Source organism: Stomoxys calcitrans, chromosome 2 (genome assembly GCF_963082655.1).
Source record: "Stomoxys calcitrans chromosome 2, idStoCalc2.1, whole genome shotgun sequence".
Classification (NCBI taxonomy): domain Eukaryota; kingdom Metazoa; phylum Arthropoda; class Insecta; order Diptera; family Muscidae; genus Stomoxys; species Stomoxys calcitrans.
In genome coordinates this window covers 225,191,708-225,208,958 of record NC_081553.1, presented here as the reverse complement: position 1 = coordinate 225,208,958, position 17,251 = coordinate 225,191,708, and the positions used below count along the sequence as shown (strand labels likewise).

General features: G+C 38.3%; 2 protein-coding genes across 18 annotated transcripts in view; both read right to left on the bottom strand.

Moving 5' to 3' along the window:
• LOC106083555 (synapse-associated protein of 47 kDa) overlaps positions 1–17,251 on the bottom strand; it is a 236,268-nt gene that overhangs the window by 145,212 nt on the left and 73,805 nt on the right. The window lies entirely within an intron of this gene.
• Positions 1,658–11,681, bottom strand: LOC131995301 (uncharacterized). Of its 6 annotated transcripts, none has more exons than XM_059363824.1 (3): positions 11,590–11,681; positions 9,659–9,761; positions 1,853–3,192 (listed from the first exon to the last, which is right to left on the bottom strand). In XM_059363824.1, exon 3 carries the CDS (start codon positions 3,187–3,189, stop codon positions 2,251–2,253), a length of 939 nt encoding a protein of 312 aa, XP_059219807.1. In that variant the 5' UTR covers positions 3,190–3,192; positions 9,659–9,761; positions 11,590–11,681; the 3' UTR covers positions 1,853–2,250. The 6 variants fall into 6 exon arrangements, 5 of the variants coding, with proteins under 5 accessions (XP_059219807.1, XP_059219805.1, XP_059219804.1 ...); XM_059363822.1 differs by lacking the exon at positions 11,590–11,681 and adding an exon at positions 11,391–11,579; XM_059363821.1 differs by lacking the exon at positions 11,590–11,681 and adding an exon at positions 10,352–10,832.

Sequence of the window (17,251 nt, the reverse complement as noted above, 5' to 3'; positions counted from 1 at the left end):
CTATATCTAAATCTGAACCGATTTCAAAGGAATTCACCAGTAATGTCGAGAGTCACCAGAAAGTCCGTCCGACCAAATTTCAAGAGAATCGGTTAACAATTGACCTTTTTATTGCATTATTACTGCAAATCGGACGAACGTATATATGGGAGCTATATCCAAATCTGAACCGATTTCTATGAATATCATCTGTAATATCGGAAGTCATAAGAAAGTCTTTCCTGCCAAATTTCGAGAAAATCGGTTAACAGAATGACCATTTTTTTGCTTTATTATGGCAAATCGGACGAACATATATATGGGAGCTATATCCAAATCTGATCCGATTTTTTCCAAATTTCAATAGGCTTCGTCCCTAGGCCGAAAAACATGTCCATACCAAATTTGAAGACGATCCAATGAAAATTGCGACCTGTAGTTTGTACCCAAATTAACATGGACAGACGGACAGACAGACAGACAGAGGGACATATCTAAATCGAATCAGAAAGTGATTCGGAGTCGATCGGCATATTTATCAATGGGTCTTTCTCTCTTCCTTCTGGATGTTAGAAACAAATGCACTAAGTTATAATACCTTGTACCACAGTAGTGGTGTAGGGTATAAACCACTCTGTTTCTTCACCAAACACAAAGTGGAATTAAACTGAATAGGAATTTTACTAAAACCGCAAGCTGTACCCATGTACTGCTCTAATCACTAAAAAAAACAAGTTTCAAAATCTAATCAAACTATGACCCAGTTTCAATTTCAGTTCAGTTTCAAAACTTTCGCCAATTTCAATGTTTTGAATTTCCAATTATTTTACAGCTAATCAAATCAGTTGGGAGTGAAGAGTCTAAGCCCCACATTTAATTTAATTAATTTAAATTCCCTGTCGTAAATTAAATCAAAGCAATCAGCTAGAGTAAGGGATAAATGCAGAGAGTAATCCAATGTCCGGTGTCCTGTACGTGTGGCGCCAACAGGACACAATGCACGACACCACCATGGCGTATTATCATCATTTAGATTTCATTAGATTTTAAACATGCCTTGACTCTAGTGCTTGTTTATTCAATAATAGCGTCCACCATATGGCTGGGAGACCAAAGGAAGCAAGGATGGATGGCTTGGCTTATGAAACTGTGTTTGGATGTGATGTTGCTCGTAAGTGCGACTGTTTTTAACCCCATTTAATGTTGTTGTTTACTTTTTTAATCTTCCTGTCATTCACTTTTAATTGAAATGTAACTGTCCCCTGCTGAATGTTTAAGTGAATAGAGGGTGTTGCTTGCCACACATCTTCTCTTTACGTCAAACTTTGTCACCTTTATCTTGATATTCTCTACATTAGAATTCTTCAACCATACACAGAGAAAAAAAGTGTTATGAAAAAAAATCCAACAACAAAATTCTATAAAAAAAAAAACAAAACGAAGTGTTTTGGGGTCAAACTAAGGGTTTTGCCTTCCGAAATAAAACATAGGAAGTTTTATGTTTAAAATTCAAATGTGGTGGTGATTGTTTATTGTGATGTTCTTTTCTATGTTATTTAAATTCATTAGTTATAAGTAGATCGTAGTGTTTAAGTAGCAAATATTTAGGTTTAGATAGCACAATTCATAGATTTAAGTAGCAGTAGTAAGTAGATTAAAATTTAAATTATGAGTGTAGTTGATTGTAGTAGATAGACATTGTATTTAACAGGTGGGGGGTTTGCAATATTAGAATTAGTTGGTGTTGTATGTTGTGTCCCGCACTTATGGTTGTTGTGATGTTGCAATTGTGGGTCGAGTGTAGATTTGGTTTTTGAGTCGGTTGTTATTGTGTCACTTTGTATCTAAAATGTTAAATATATTAGTTCACTGTTTCAAAGTTTATTGTTGCAATGTTCACTCTAGTTATATATGTTTGTATGTATGTTCACTTTTTACTTTTCACTTCACTTGGGTTTTCACTTTGAGGGGGAGAGAATACGATGCGCGGGTTTGAGATTTAAAACGAGACTGATCTTTTTTTTGGTTGTTGCTTGTCACTTGGACCCCGCGAAAACGGTCAACTTTCCAAGCTACAAGCAACAATTCCAGGTAAACAAATATGAAGTCAAGGCGGAATCAGCGATTAAGAACTTACTTCAATGTACCGTTATGCACAGTGGGTCATGTGCATACGTGAACGCATGTCTGCACATGGGTGCACATGACTTCATGTTCAAACGTACTTTGAACATTCTCCCCCTCCAAGTGACGAAGTGACATCTTACCTTTTTAATTTTGGTTTCTTGCCTGTGAGGTGACTGGGCCGACGAACACGTATCCCCAATCTGTCTCCTGGGCGAAGACGGCTCCCAATCCGGGTTGTACAACACCACTCCTCCGGAGGTGGGCGTAGGCATCGGCCCCTACCTCTACATCGATTGGTTCGTTGCCTCTAGGGTCAGCATCTGCCAAAGAAAGGGATCTTAGGCTGCTTGTGGGGTCGGGAATGATGGGATCTGAATAGGGTCGTCGCGGCAAATCCCGGGTCACCACTGCCCGGATGGTATACATGGTCCTCCTCGACGCATGCCTTGACCGAAGTCTTATTGTTGCCAGACGGTGCCCTCTGCGCTCTCTCGTTGGTATCCCCAGGCGAGTTACTGTGGCTGCCGCGATTCGGGTGATGGTCGATGCCTGGCACAAAAGTACCCGTACCCCAGCCCAATCGTCCTGCTCCTCGGGTGCCAATTCCACCATCGCCGTGGGTACAAAAACAGTGGCCCGGCTGTAAGGTATCTCGACCGGGGGAGGGCCTTGGACGATGGGCATCTGGTTGGCTGGTTCGATTGCAAGTTGCCGTGGGTTGGCAATCTCCATTGGGGGCGGGCTGTAGCTGCCATATGTCTCCCTAAGCTGTGGGGCTCCATGCAGCATTGTGTGATGGCGGTAGTCGCATGTTCGGCAGGCAGTGACCACGGGGCAGTCTGGGGCCAGATGGCTGCGCGCCAGACAGTTCCGACAGTAACTCCGTCTCTCAACTGTCTCGTATCTCTGATACGGTGTCATTTGCCGGAACCGCGGGCATGACCGTATGGCGTGGTCCTCCTGGCAGAGGCCACAGGCATACTGCCAAGATGCGGGGCGATACCTGGGTTCCCGTGGGTCGAAGCGAGGGCGTGTGGGTCTGGCGGGTCGTGGGGACTCTGGGCGAGGTAAATATCCGGCCATTATCTGTAACCAAAATCTCGTGAGTACCGTGTTTTGATGTGATTATGAATTGCTAGGGGTGTCTGAGAATAATTTGACAATCTTAGTTATGGGTCGACTGACTATGCCATTGGAAGTTCGAATATCTACAACTCGAGTGTTCTGATCAACACCGGGGTATGTTTTAAAAACTCGTCCTAACTTCCACTCGGTGGGATATCTCTCATCCCTGATGACAACTAAATCATTGACCTGTATGTTATCTTGCTGATACTTCCATTTGTATCTACGGTGAAGCTCATTTAAGTACTCTGACTTCCACCTCTGACAAAAGTTTTGGGATATAATCTTTAATCTCTTCCACCGATTTGCAAGCGTTATGTCCTCCTCTGAGATGTCGGGTTCTGCCGGGGTCAAAAGGGAAGAGCCTATAAGGAAGTGAGCTGGGGTCAAGGGTGCTAAATCGTTAGGGTCTTCAGAAGCTGGACTAAGGGGTCGTGAATTGAGGCAGGCCTCGATACGTGCCAATATGGTTGACAGTTCTTCGAACGTGAAGTTCATTTTGGGCATAGACTTCTTAAGGTGTATCTTGAATGATTTAACTCCTGCCTCCCACAATCCCCCCATATGGGGAGCTCCTGGAGGAATAAATTTCCACTCTAAATTCTGATGAGCATGTTGCTGAATGGCGCTGCTCTGTAAACTTTTCATAAACTCTTTCTGATCTTTCTTGAGCATTTCTGCTGCGCCTATAAAATTCTTTCCATTGTCGGAATATATCTTTTCTGGGCACCCTCTCCTTCCTATGAAACGAGCTAATGCCGCCAGAAATGATTGAGTCGATAAATCACTTGTTGCTTCTAAGTGGATGGCTTTTGTCGCAAAACAAACAAATATGCAGATATAACCCTTGGTTATTAAACACGCTCGTGCTGTTAAGCTTTTGATTCCGAAGGGTCCTGCAAAATCTACCCCTGTATTCGTAAAGGGTCTGGATAAAGTAGTACGCTCGGGTGGAAGAGATGACATAATTTGGGTCTGAGTCTTTAATCGATATAGGGTACAAACTCTGCAATTGTGTATAACTTTCTTGATCAACTGTTTCAATCTGAATATCCAAAACTCCGTACGGATGAGCCGGGTCATAAGTTGATTGCCTCCGTGCATTGAGACTTTATGAACAAATTCCACTAGAAGGAGTGCAAATCGCGAATCATATGGGATTAAGATTGGATGACGTTCGCTGTACGTCAAAGCTGGCGATTGAACTAAACGACCATTGGATCTAATTACTCCTTTTCTATCTATGAAGGGGTTGAATGGTAAAAGACTACTTCTAGGTGAAAGCCTTTTCTTTTGGGTCAAAGAACTGTATTCCTCAACGAAGTAATGTTTCTGAGTTGCCACTATAAGACGCATCTTTGTGTCTATGAGCTCTGGGCTGGTTATTTCTTGCGATGAAATTTTAAGTGAGGATCTAGTTGAACCTGTGTTACGCCAGAACCTAACTGCGTAAGACAAAACACGATATGCTCTAGCTAAAGACGAAAATCGAGTCAAAGGGTCATCAAAAGTGCCTGTTGCGAATACTTTAACTTGTTTTGCTTCAAGATTAGTGTCTGTATTAACTCGGTCTTGCGGCCACTGATCATGCGGCAATTTGAGCCACTGGGGTCCCGTCCACCATAAATTATGAGCTATTAAGTCGTCAGGAGAACAGCCACGACTTGCTACATCTGCAGGATTATATTCTGAGTCAACATGTTTCCAATTCTCACCGCCGACGTTCTCTAATATCTCTGAAACCCTGTTACCAACGAAAGCGCTCCATGAGCATGGTGGCTTTTGTAGCCAGGCTAGAACGATTGTAGAGTCGGTCCAGAAATGGGTCGTAAACTTTGATAATTGAAGCTTAGGCACAATGGCATTTGTTAACTTTGACAACATAACTGCACCGCATAATTCTAACCTTGGCAGAGAGATTTTCTTAACTGGGGCTACTCGGGTCTTGGCTGCTAGAAGAAAAGTGTCTACAGTTTTATCGATGTGTTCAACGCGTATATAAATTGTGGCTGCATATGCGCTTTCTGACGCGTCGCAGAATCCATGTATTTCCACAATACTAGCAGGTGTAAACCGAACCCATCTTGGTATCGATACAGTGTCTATAGAATGGCTACCTCTCACAAAGTTATTCCAGTTCATTTGAGTCACTGGCTTCAACGAGTCGTCCCATTCTACCTTATCTAGCCAAACCTGTTGCATGATTAACTTGGCTACAACTATTACTGGCGCTAACCATCCACATGGGTCGAAAAACTTTGCTATCGTTGATAATACTTCTCGCTTGGTGCTCATTTGCTTTTCTTCAACTGTAGGGGCCGTAAAAGTGAAATTATCACCTGATATATTCCAACGAATTCCTAGGGTCTTTGTCGAAGAAGCTTCGGAAATATTTAACCAATCTATTGGAAGAAGCATGTCTTCATTTAAATCCTTTAACAAACGTGTGTCATTTGACGCCCATTTTCTTAGCTCGAAACCAGCTGATTCTAATGCGGAGGCTAATTCCTTCCTAACTGCTGTAGCTTCTTCTATGGAGTGTCCGCCCGCTAATACATCATCGACATATACATTTTCTTTAATAATTCTTGATCCTAACGGATGAGAATCTTTCACGTCTTCTGCTAACTGGAGAAGGGTCCTAATCGCTAAAAATGGGGCGCAATTTATGCCGAAGGTAACAGTTAAGAGTTCGTAATCCTCAATTGGGTGGTTTTCTGATTTACGAAAGAGAATTCTTTGAAAAGCTGTTTGATTGGGGTCTACTAAGATCTGACGATACATTTTTGTCACGTCTGCATTGAAGACGTACTTAAAAAATCTCCATTTCAACACTTGTAGCACAAGGTCTTGCTGAAGTATGGGTCCTGTATGTAAGATATCGTTAAGACTTTTCTTGTTTGATGTTGGGCTAGATGCGTTAAAAACCACTCTAAGTTTTGTGGTAACCCTATCTGGTTTGATAACTGCATGGTGAGGTAAGTAGTAGTGAGGGGTCTTGTATACGCTGTTTGGGTCTACCTTCCTCATGTGTCCTAATTCCAAATACTCTAATATGGCTGCATCATAATGTGCTTTAATATCTGGGGTCTTAGACAACTTTTTCTCCATTCTATGAAACTGTGCCAATGCGATGTTCCTAGATGAACCGATCTCTGAACAGCTTTTAAAAGGTAAAGTTACGATATATCTCCCCGCCTCATTACGTCGTGTTGTATTTTTGTAATTATTTTCGCAATAAATATCTTCTGCTGACCTCAAAACCTTTTTTGGGGTCTCTTCCACCTCCCAAAAGCGAGTGATTATCTTTTCTAATGATGATGCACTATAAAGTGTGATTTGTCTGTCGGATTTAGGGTCTTCCGTAATGGGTCCTCCTATGATCCACCCAAAAACGGTGTCCTGCGCTATAAGTGATCCAAAGGATTTCATAGTACCGCCTTTTGTGAATATAAGGGGTCCAATATCTAATCCGATTAACATGTCCACGGGTCGACTTTCAAAGAATCGGGGGTCCGCGAGACTAAGGTGTGCAAAATCTCCAAATTGATTTTGCCTTAAATTGTGTGTTGGTAAATGAGAAGGTAGGGTCTTTAAGACTGGTGCCCAAACCTCCAGCTCAAAACTAGGATTTACTCGTGAGCAAAGATTGAAGACGCAAGCTTTTGTCGATGTTTCAGAAACTGCGTCGCTTAAACCTGTGACGTGAATTAAATTCTTAACTGTTGGAAGTTGCAATTTGTTTCTAATTTTTTCTGATATGAAAGTTGATTGTGACCCAGGATCGATGATTGCCCTGGCATCATATCTATGTCCTCTAGATTTGATTTGAACTATTGCTGTGAACAAAAGTGTCTCTTTGGGTTGCGGAGTGGGTCTGATTTCCTGAAGTGTCAAAGTCGTTGAACAAGGTGCTTCTAAACAAGGTGTGGACTGTATATTTGGCGATACCGATGGTTGTACTAGGGTGGTTGAAGCGGCAGCACTGGTACTAGGGCGTGCGTATTCGCTAACCGGTTGAGCTAGGGTGGTAGGATCAGTAGCACTGGTGCTAGGTCGTGCTTCCTGTCTACCGGGTTGAACTAAAGTGTTGAGAGCGGCAGCACTGGTGCTAGGTCGTGCTCCGCCTCGTTGGTGTGTGCCTGTTGTAGGGTACTGGCTCTGGTTGCCTTTATGTATCAAACTGTGGTGTCGTTGACTACATTCCCTACAACTAAAACGACTTTTACACTCCCTGACTCCATGATCCGAAGAAAGGCAGTTATAGCAAAGATGACCTGTCTTAACAATGTTTATTCGATCGTTGATCGACCTTTCTAGAAATTGAGGACATTCTCGCAAAGAATGATTGGATTTACAAAGTTGACAAACCGGTTTGTTATTCTGAGCATTATAGTGTGATTGTGTGTTGTTGCTGGGTCTTGAGCCCGTGTTCTTGAAATTGGGATTTACATTTGTTTGAAAACTATTAACTCGCTTTTCCCGCTTATCGTACTCCGATCTGGGTTGATTATATCTCGAATATTGTGGCTTGATATTGCCGACTGATTCTAGGGTCTTGAATTTATGGGTCAAAAATACATCTAATTGATTCCACGATGGAAGAGACGAACAATCTGCTAGGCTGCTTTCGAATTCTTCTAAAAATATTCTTGGTAGTTTGGTTGACACAAGATAAACTAAGATTGGGTCCCATCCCCCCGTTTCTACTTCAAGGGTCTGTAAAGTTTGGGTACAACTACCTATAGTGCGCTGTAATTTCTGGATTGTTGACGCGTTATCAACGGAAACCGAAGGTAAATTAAAAAGAGCTCGCAATTGCTCATTTACCTGCATGCGTTTATTTTCGTACCTATGAACGAGATTTCTCCACGCTATGTCGAAACCCTCATGGGTCAGTGGAACATTGGAAATTATTTCGCGGGCTTCTCCTGCTGTTTTCTGGGTTAAGTGAAACAACTTCTCGACTTTACTTAATTTTGAATTGTTAATGTAAATTGCTGAAAATAAATCCCTAAAGGTAGGCCATTCGCGATATCCCCCTTTAAAAACATCTGTGTCACAGGGCGGCAATCTTAGAGCTGGTGAAAAATCATTAGTGTCTCGCTGTTGGGTCATCGATATTCTCTCCTGTTTTTCTTGATCTTGTTGCTCGTTAAGGGCCAAAATTTCTCCGTTAAGAGAGCTTAAACACCGTTTATAAGTTTCTAGTGCCTGTTTGTAATTATTTCGAAGTTTAGTTTTATCTATAGGTGTCTCATCCTTTTCCGGAATGCGGTCCCTACAATCTAAGTATGCCTTCTTGATTTGATCCCATAAAGAATTGAGTTCTACCCGCGTGATTTCTAACGAATGTATATTATCATCTGACTTAGCCGCGGAGTAAACGCTTTCAAAATCTACTAAATCATTCACACAGTTTACAAATTTTTCGCGTAAATTCTTATCCATTTTGTAATTGGCTTGTATATGTTTTAAATAGGTTCAAAAACTATAAAACCACGGAAAAATCTACAACAAAATGTCCAAAAAAACTGGTTATTTGTAGAAATCAAATCTATTTCTAAAAAACCTAATGCGAAGAAAAAAATGTGTGTCTTGATGATGGGTCAAATATCTAAGGGTCAAACCTGAAACTTTTTACAAAATTCGTAATAAATGTTTTTATCTGGGCCACTAGAAAAAAACAGGTTAATATTTCTGATGATATCGATTATACAATAGCCGCAAAAAATTGTAAGAAAAATTTTCCTTTCAAATCGCAATACACCAGCAATTTAATTCCGCTCGAATTAAAGTTGCAAAAAAAAAAATTATTTTTCTCCAAAAAAAATTAAACTTTCACTTTTCAAAATTTGGCATACAGGACTAGATGATTCTTTACAATAATACTGCTTCGACTCGCTGGGTCAATTTGCTTTCTGTATAAAAAACAACAAAGGATTGCACAAACAACCACAGTCCTTTCCGACCGTTTCCACTTAAATTTGTGCAATAGAATGAAGTTTTAAAATTTCGAAGACAAATGAGGCCAGCACGCAATATTATTTTCGTTATTTCTCACACAAAAACAATTCTTGATTAAAAAAAACTTCTTCTTTTCTAAAAGCACTTCGATTTTTCTTAGACACTTTTCCTTTTCTTTATAAAAAATTTCAACAAAAAATCTCGTGGATGTCTGTCCCGAAAATCCTACACACTGCCTTGAAAGTAGGGTCTGCTATATCGGGGTCAAATTCACTTTGGATTAAATTAATTTGGGTCAAAATTTATCAGACAACCGAATTAGCGATTCATAATCAAAAACGATCAAAAACAATATTAAAGTACGCTGGGTAAATGTATGAACTTTTCCTTTTTTGAAAAAAAGGTTATGTATGACGTAATACCCAAGCGCACTTTAATAGAAAAACAAAATGGTACTCACTTTGAAGCTTCTTTTTTGATGTGTGTGTATGTGTGTGTGTGTGTAGGTGGGCGCTTGGCTTGGGTCCAGAATTGTGTGTTGGCGCCTTTTGCAATTTTTGTAGCTTTGTGTCGTTAGAGTTTTGGATTTTGTTGTTTTAGTGTTTTTGATTTGATGAAGTTTTGGGAATTTAACCGTTGTAGCGGGTTTTTCCGTTTTTATCCCAGAGCGTAGATTTTTTGTTTTTGTGTTTTTACACGGAACGCACGAAATTGATTTTGTTGGGGTTTTTTGAAAATGCACAATATTTTATGTTTGATAGAAAAAGAAAGAATTAGTTTGGGATAAAATTTACAAATTTATCGAGCAACCCATAATTCTGTTTCAACACTTTAATTTGTTTTTTAAGTTAAAATACTGAAAAATTTATGATTTTTAGAGAAAAAAATTTTTCAAAATATGTAGAAAAAAATTAACATAAATTTTGGGTTGGACGATAAATTGTTAAATTTTTCAATTTTTTAGCTCTTTTTTTTCATTTTAACACAAAGAAACTTCTTTCAACAATTTAAAATTTTTTGATTTTTTATAATTTTTGAAATTCCACTTTTTTTCCACTTCTGTTCCACTGTGCGGGTCACTTTACGTTTTTTGGGTCACTGTAACACTTTTCTAATGGTTTATAACAAAATTTAATTAATTTTTGCAAATTACAAATTTAATTTAATTATTTTTATTTTCTTCGGGTCACCCTGTTGATTTAATTATCTTTTATTTTGTATGAGTCTTCTTGTCCTTTGCAACTGTGTTATTCTTTTTTTTTGTTTATTTCTTTTTGATACCGCTTTGGTTGGATTATTTTATCAAGAAATTAATAAAATAAATCCAGAAAACAAATTATGGGTTTCCGAAGCCGCTTAATAAATAAAAAAATTATTTTTTTTTTTGTGTTGCTTTTAATAACTATGGCCAAATTCCTTTTATATGTGTTTTGTGACTTGTTTTATGTTGGCCGTCCGTCCATACGTGTCTGTATGTACGGTTGTGTGTAACCAACCCTTTTTTCGCACTTTTCTCTATTACTTTTGCTTTTAATTGGTGGGTCACTGCACTTTTGTTGTTGCGAATTTTTTGTGTTTCGGTCACTGGGTCTTTTGAAATGAAAATGAATTATTTTTGGGCAGAAAACAGAAAATTTTTTTGATTTTTGGTTTTTTAATTATTTAAAAAAACCACTTATCCGGTTCGAAGGACCAAATGTTTTGGGGTCAAACTAAGGGTTTTGCCTTCCGAAATAAAACATAGGAAGTTTTATGTTTAAAATTCAAATGTGGTGGTGATTGTTTATTGTGATGTTCTTTTCTATGTTATTTAAATTCATTAGTTATAAGTAGATCGTAGTGTTTAAGTAGCAAATATTTAGGTTTAGATAGCACAATTCATAGATTTAAGTAGCAGTAGTAAGTAGATTAAAATTTAAATTATGAGTGTAGTTGATTGTAGTAGATAGACATTGTATTTAACAGGTGGGGGGTTTGCAATATTAGAATTAGTTGGTGTTGTATGTTGTGTCCCGCACTTATGGTTGTTGTGATGTTGCAATTGTGGGTCGAGTGTAGATTTGGTTTTTGAGTCGGTTGTTATTGTGTCACTTTGTATCTAAAATGTTAAATATATTAGTTCACTGTTTCAAAGTTTATTGTTGCAATGTTCACTCTAGTTATATATGTTTGTATGTATGTTCACTTTTTACTTTTCACTTCACTTGGGTTTTCACTTTGAGGGGGAGAGAATACGATGCGCGGGTTTGAGATTTAAAACGAGACTGATCTTTTTTTTGGTTGTTGCTTGTCACTTGGACCCCGCGAAAACGGTCAACTTTCCAAGCTACAAGCAACAATTCCAGGTAAACAAATATGAAGTCAAGGCGGAATCAGCGATTAAGAACTTACTTCAATGTACCGTTATGCACAGTGGGTCATGTGCATACGTGAACGCATGTCTGCACATGGGTGCACATGACTTCATGTTCAAACGTACTTTGAACACGAAGAAACAAACATTTTTCCAGAGAATTTTGACAAAAAAAATAAAATTTATTAAAATTTAAGAAAATTATTCAAAGTTTAACATTTCTAAAAAATTTTGAAAAAAAAAAAATAAAATTTGAGTGAACTTTGTAAGAAAATCAAATTTTGTAATGAAAATAAATTTTGAGCCGTGTTTATATAAAAATCAAAATTTTTTCTCCGATCGGAACAATTTGGTACTCAAATGAAATGTATCCGGCTGTAGAGTTCGAGTTGGTTGGGGGCGCCCGACCTCAAAGCCCCCTCAAATAGGCATATTGGCCGATCATGACAATATGGGTCTCAAATTAAAGGTATTCGTAAGCAGATTACTAATATAGTCTGAAGGGAGCAATAGAAGGTATAATTTGTAAATCTCGACAAGGGGGAGGACCCTCCCCCTTACCACAAAGGCAGCAACCAAAAATAAAAGTGGGTCGATCGAAACAATATGGGACTCAAACAAATGGCGTTCGGTAGTAAATTACGAATTAAAAAATTAAAGTAGAAAGGCGTTAATTTCGGCTACCCACCACCTCTGGTATATATATAAACCACCTTTCGTCAAAGTCCGTTGCAAAATGCACACCTTATGCCCGACCAAGTACTAATAAGTACAAGTCATTTTTCAAATGTGTATAAAAAATATTGGTCTTTTTATGAGATATGTCTGAAAAATAACCGATCTGAACCATATACGACACGGATGTCTAGAAGCCTAACATAAGTCACTGTGTCAAATTTCTGTAAAATCGGACAATAAATGCGTCTTTTATGGCCCCAAAATCTTAAATCGAAAGATCAGTCTATATGGCAGCTATATCCAAATCTGGACCGATCTGAGCCAAATTGAAGAAGAATGTCGAAAGGCCTAACACAACTTACTGTCCCAAATATCGGCGACATCGGACAATAAATGCGCTTTTGTGGGCCCAAAACCTTAAATCGAGAGATCGGTCTATATGGCAGCTATACCCAAATCTTGATTGAAAACCTTCTGATAGAAGGACGTATGCCTTCTAAAATGTAACTTTCAAGAGGAGCACCTTGCAACTTCTAAAAGTTGGACAAGGGATGGTTCTACCGTCTTTATGTATTTCCCATAAAATATATGAGACACATTTGAGTGTCTATTGAGCTTTAAATGTTTTTAAACAGCAATTCAGTCCTTCTTAAGTTCAAATATTTACCGTGGAAGGCAAGTACTAACCTGGCAATACCACTCAATGTTAAAAAGAAGAAATATGCAATTCTGAGACCAACCCTAGCGGATGCAACACATGAAATGATATCAGGCCTGGAAGGCGCCGCCTTTTCCCATTGGGTAACAAGAACACTATTGTGAATTATTGCTCAACAGCTGTTATGGCGATGTAATAAAAGTTGCATATTAATCAACTGATCTCCAACCAACTCTGATTCCTCCTTCATTCCAACTGGAAAAAATGGGGTTTCGTGCTATTACCAATGATTAGGCGAACTAAAATAACTTGCGATTTGATCTTACAGACACGGTATTCGAGTTGGGATATCATCTTCTATTCAAACTATCTTAGCCCATGTCTGATAAAAAGTATTATTAAAGACTATATTTTTTCACAGTGTATTGTGTATTAACTTTAAATTATCTCTGGCCTCTTTTGGTTGATAATAACATTGTCACTGTCTGTCGTTTTATTATACATTTAGTCAAGAACATGATATTCAGTCGTGTCAGAGCAGAAAAATATTGCCAAGGAAGTAAGAAAAATAATATTATGGATGATGATAATAAGGGACAACCGAGTCAAGGATGATGATGGCGACGATAATGATGATGTAGTGCCACTCTTGATCATATTGTGCGATTCGTTAACACCATATGCTGGCATACCATTAAAATAACACTAACGTAGAACTTTTGCGTTTTGTTTGCAATACCAGCATCCTTTCCATTTGCTTGAGTTCTTCGTTTCCCAAACCTTCGGAACCTCTTGCATTGCCATTAATCCCTATGTTTTTCTTGCCTCTTTTTCTTCTCCCTTGTTGTTTGCTTCTGCTTCCAACGATATGGTGGCAAAAAGGACCTGCGAAGCTGTTAGTGACGCATATTAAGATATCATAACCATTTCCAAGGCCATTATTATCATAGTCGTTGTTATTTTTCCATTTCTCATTTTCTGTTTTATTTAAAAGTAAATGTATCGCTTTTTTATGTGTTTAGGTTTTTTTTCTCTTTTGTTCTGAAGAAAGGAAAATATTAACGTTTCATTTATACAGAGATTTAATAAATGAAAATACCCATGAGCTCTTTTAGATGTTATTTTCTAAAACCATTGAAGCTTGCAAATGGTCACTCATAAAACTGATTAAATTAAATGTGCGTCTTACTTAAAAGGGATAAAAGAAACATTGTCTGCATGTATCATTAAATTTCAATAAACTTCTTTTCATTAGGTTGGCAACGCTATAATTTGTCTGTTTAAGCAACAGTTGCATGATTTAACTGTTACATGTAAACAAAGATCTCTATTGTGAATTATTACTATACAGTTATCGAACTATTGTGTCTAGTAGATGAGATGAAAGTTATGGCTGTAAGGTCTAGTTGAAAATATTTGTGAAGACCACCAAAACACTATGGCCGAATATAATCCATAAAGGAATGGCAATTAACTTGTCTTTGGCAAGAGATTTCTGCGCATTCTTTGCGTTAATTATGCCCAAGGGGTTAATCAAGCAAAATTCTTATGAGAATCATTACTGGATTTCACAATGGCTACTACATGAGTCATCAGAGTCCTATTAGGGCTTAATTATAATGGGAGCATTTAGGGATTCCACAAAAGCTACTACAACAGCTGCCTAGGCAAGTATGGACACCGAAACGAACATGGTGTTGGTATTTGCGGGAGCATCAGGTCAGCACTTAAGGCTGCCGTTTCTTTTCCGTTTTGGCGTTTCACTCTGTAGCGTCTTCAAGTACGTCGATGGGACAAATTGATACGCCAACACAAATGATGCAGGCATGTATTAGAGACAAACCAGAGAAGCGTAGTCAGACACACTAGTTCACATTATTGATATGCAAATGAGTGATGGTGCCCATTACTATTTTTAACACAACCTTGTGAATATGGGCTAGTAAGTCATGAAGGGGCTGTGACTTTATATCTCTCTTTCTTAATTTGACTGAGAAATTTGGGGTGTAGATGTGGGTTGACCACAAGAACACGAATCTTAAGTCTGTTTTTGGAGCAAAGGCAACTGGGCCCTGACGTGATTTTTTTGAAATTTTTTTTCCTTTCTTTTAGAGCTTAATGAATTACTTTTGTTCATATCTATCGTAATGTACTCCTTCGTTACTTCTATTGGATATGTTACCTGGGTTTCAAACAGAGCTGTGCAAGGTGAAACTGCACATTATAGGTCGCACCTGGTTTTCGCTGAAATTTGCGGTGTAGATGTGGGTTGACCACTAGAACACGAATCTTAAGACCGTTTTTGGAGCAAAGACACCTGGGGCCTCACGTGTTTTTTGCCTAGGTTGGGCCACTTCCTCCCAATGGATGAGGAATCCCCAAAAACGGATTTCAGAATCGTGTTCCTGGTGTCAAAGTTAGGGGGGGATGCAAAATAATCGGTGTCGCGCCCTATAAACTGCAGTTTTCTTCTGTGCTATACATCACACAAGAACACTATAGTGAATTATTTCCAAACCGCTTTTGTGCTAATGACGTAGTATAAGTTGAAGATCAAATAACTGATCTGATCGATTTTAATCTTATTTTATTAGGAAAACTAAGACCAGTGATTGGCACACGAACACATAAGCTCGTTGTGTTTATGGCTGTAACGAACAGCTCACTGTACGAACAAATCCTCAAATGTTTAAGCCCGAAAATGTGTAAAACGTTAAACAGGTATCTATTGTGAATTATACGAACACTTAAGAAGATTTTATCCATATGCTCATCGCAACCAACAACGCGAGTATACACTTGTGTGTGTATCCCTTCGGTGTATTCCAATGAGATTAGCGCAAAAAATCACACCAGAGCACTATTGTGAACAATTGCTTAACAGCTGGTGTGGTGATAATCGGTTTTGAACCAATTTGAAATGACTACAATAGCCCATATAGCAAATATAACGGTTCATTAAACGAGCAGATGCTAAGAGTCCCAAAGGTGCTGTATTACACAATTTTCTATTGTGAATTATTGCTTCACATATGTTGTGGTAATGTCATAGTGAAAATTGGAGATCAACCATCTGAGTATACAAACACATGTGCTCATCATTTCTAAGCCCTTGGGGTTAAGTTCTTGTAGGACTATTTTCACTTACAAACAAATCCTCAAATGATAAGAGTCCAAATAGAGTTTTACAAAACATTGCACCTATTGTGAATTGCTGGTCAAAATATGTATGTTGCGGTAATAACGTAGCAAGAATTGGAGATAAGAAACTAATTAGTTTTAATCTTATTTGATTAAGAGTACTACGATCAGCGATGGTCACAAAAACACATGTGCTCTTTGTATTCACGCCCTTTACGAACAAATCGTAAAATGCTTATAGTAAAACATATGTACCTATTGTGAATTAAAGACAGATGTTGTGGTAATGACATAATTAAAGTTTATGTGGGAGCTATATCAGACTATACACCGATTGGAAGTTGTAACAAAAAACTACGCGAAAAATTTTAGCCCGATCAGATGACAATTGCGGTTTCTAAAGACTCATGTCAACTCTGGCGATCGGTTTTTATGGGAGCAATATCAGGTTACACACCAATTGACCGAGTGTTGGAAGTCGGATAACAATTGCAGCTTCTAGGGCCAGAAGAAGTCAAATCGAGAGAACAATTTATATGAGAGCTATATCAGGCTATACAACGATTGGACCATACGGACGGACAGATGGACGGACATGGCAAGATTGAGTTAAATTTGGCTTGAACTGTTAAGACGTTTAAGATCATATTTAGGTAATAAAGTTTCAGATAAATACTTCGAGTTGTTACAAACGGAATGACTAAATTAGTATACCCCCATCCAATGTACTCATTTCGTCGTAAAATTTGATAAGGGAATTTTTACTACTTAAATGTCTTTCAAAGCTTTAACGAACATATGATTTCTCTGTTGAAAATATCACAAGCACGTCTATTGTGAATGATTGCTTCACAGCTGTTAAAATATCGGTAAATTCTCTAATGAAAAAAAATTTTGAATGAACTCTGAATATCAAATAACACTACTGATAGGTTTTTTCCAGGCAAAACTTAAACCTATTTTGGTTTCTACCTTATGTCAATTGTGGACACTGATCTCATTCACCTGAGGGAATGAATTAAGGCAAGTAGATAAAAAATATTGTATTTTCACCTATAAATAACACAAATTCCAAATCGTCGTTCCGTTAACAATCTCTTAAAATGTACATCACTGAATAACTTTTATTTAAGCAGTTGATTGCGCCACCAACATTACTCAGCTATTGTGAATTATTGTTCAACAGTTGTTGTTATGGCGACTGCTACGAACCAAAAATTTGC

What these genes read in the sequence shown, in the direction of transcription:
- LOC131995301 (XM_059363824.1), bottom strand. Translation starts at nt 3,189, where the DNA reads ATGGCCGGATATTTACCTCGCCCAGAGTCCCCACGACCCGCCAGACCC.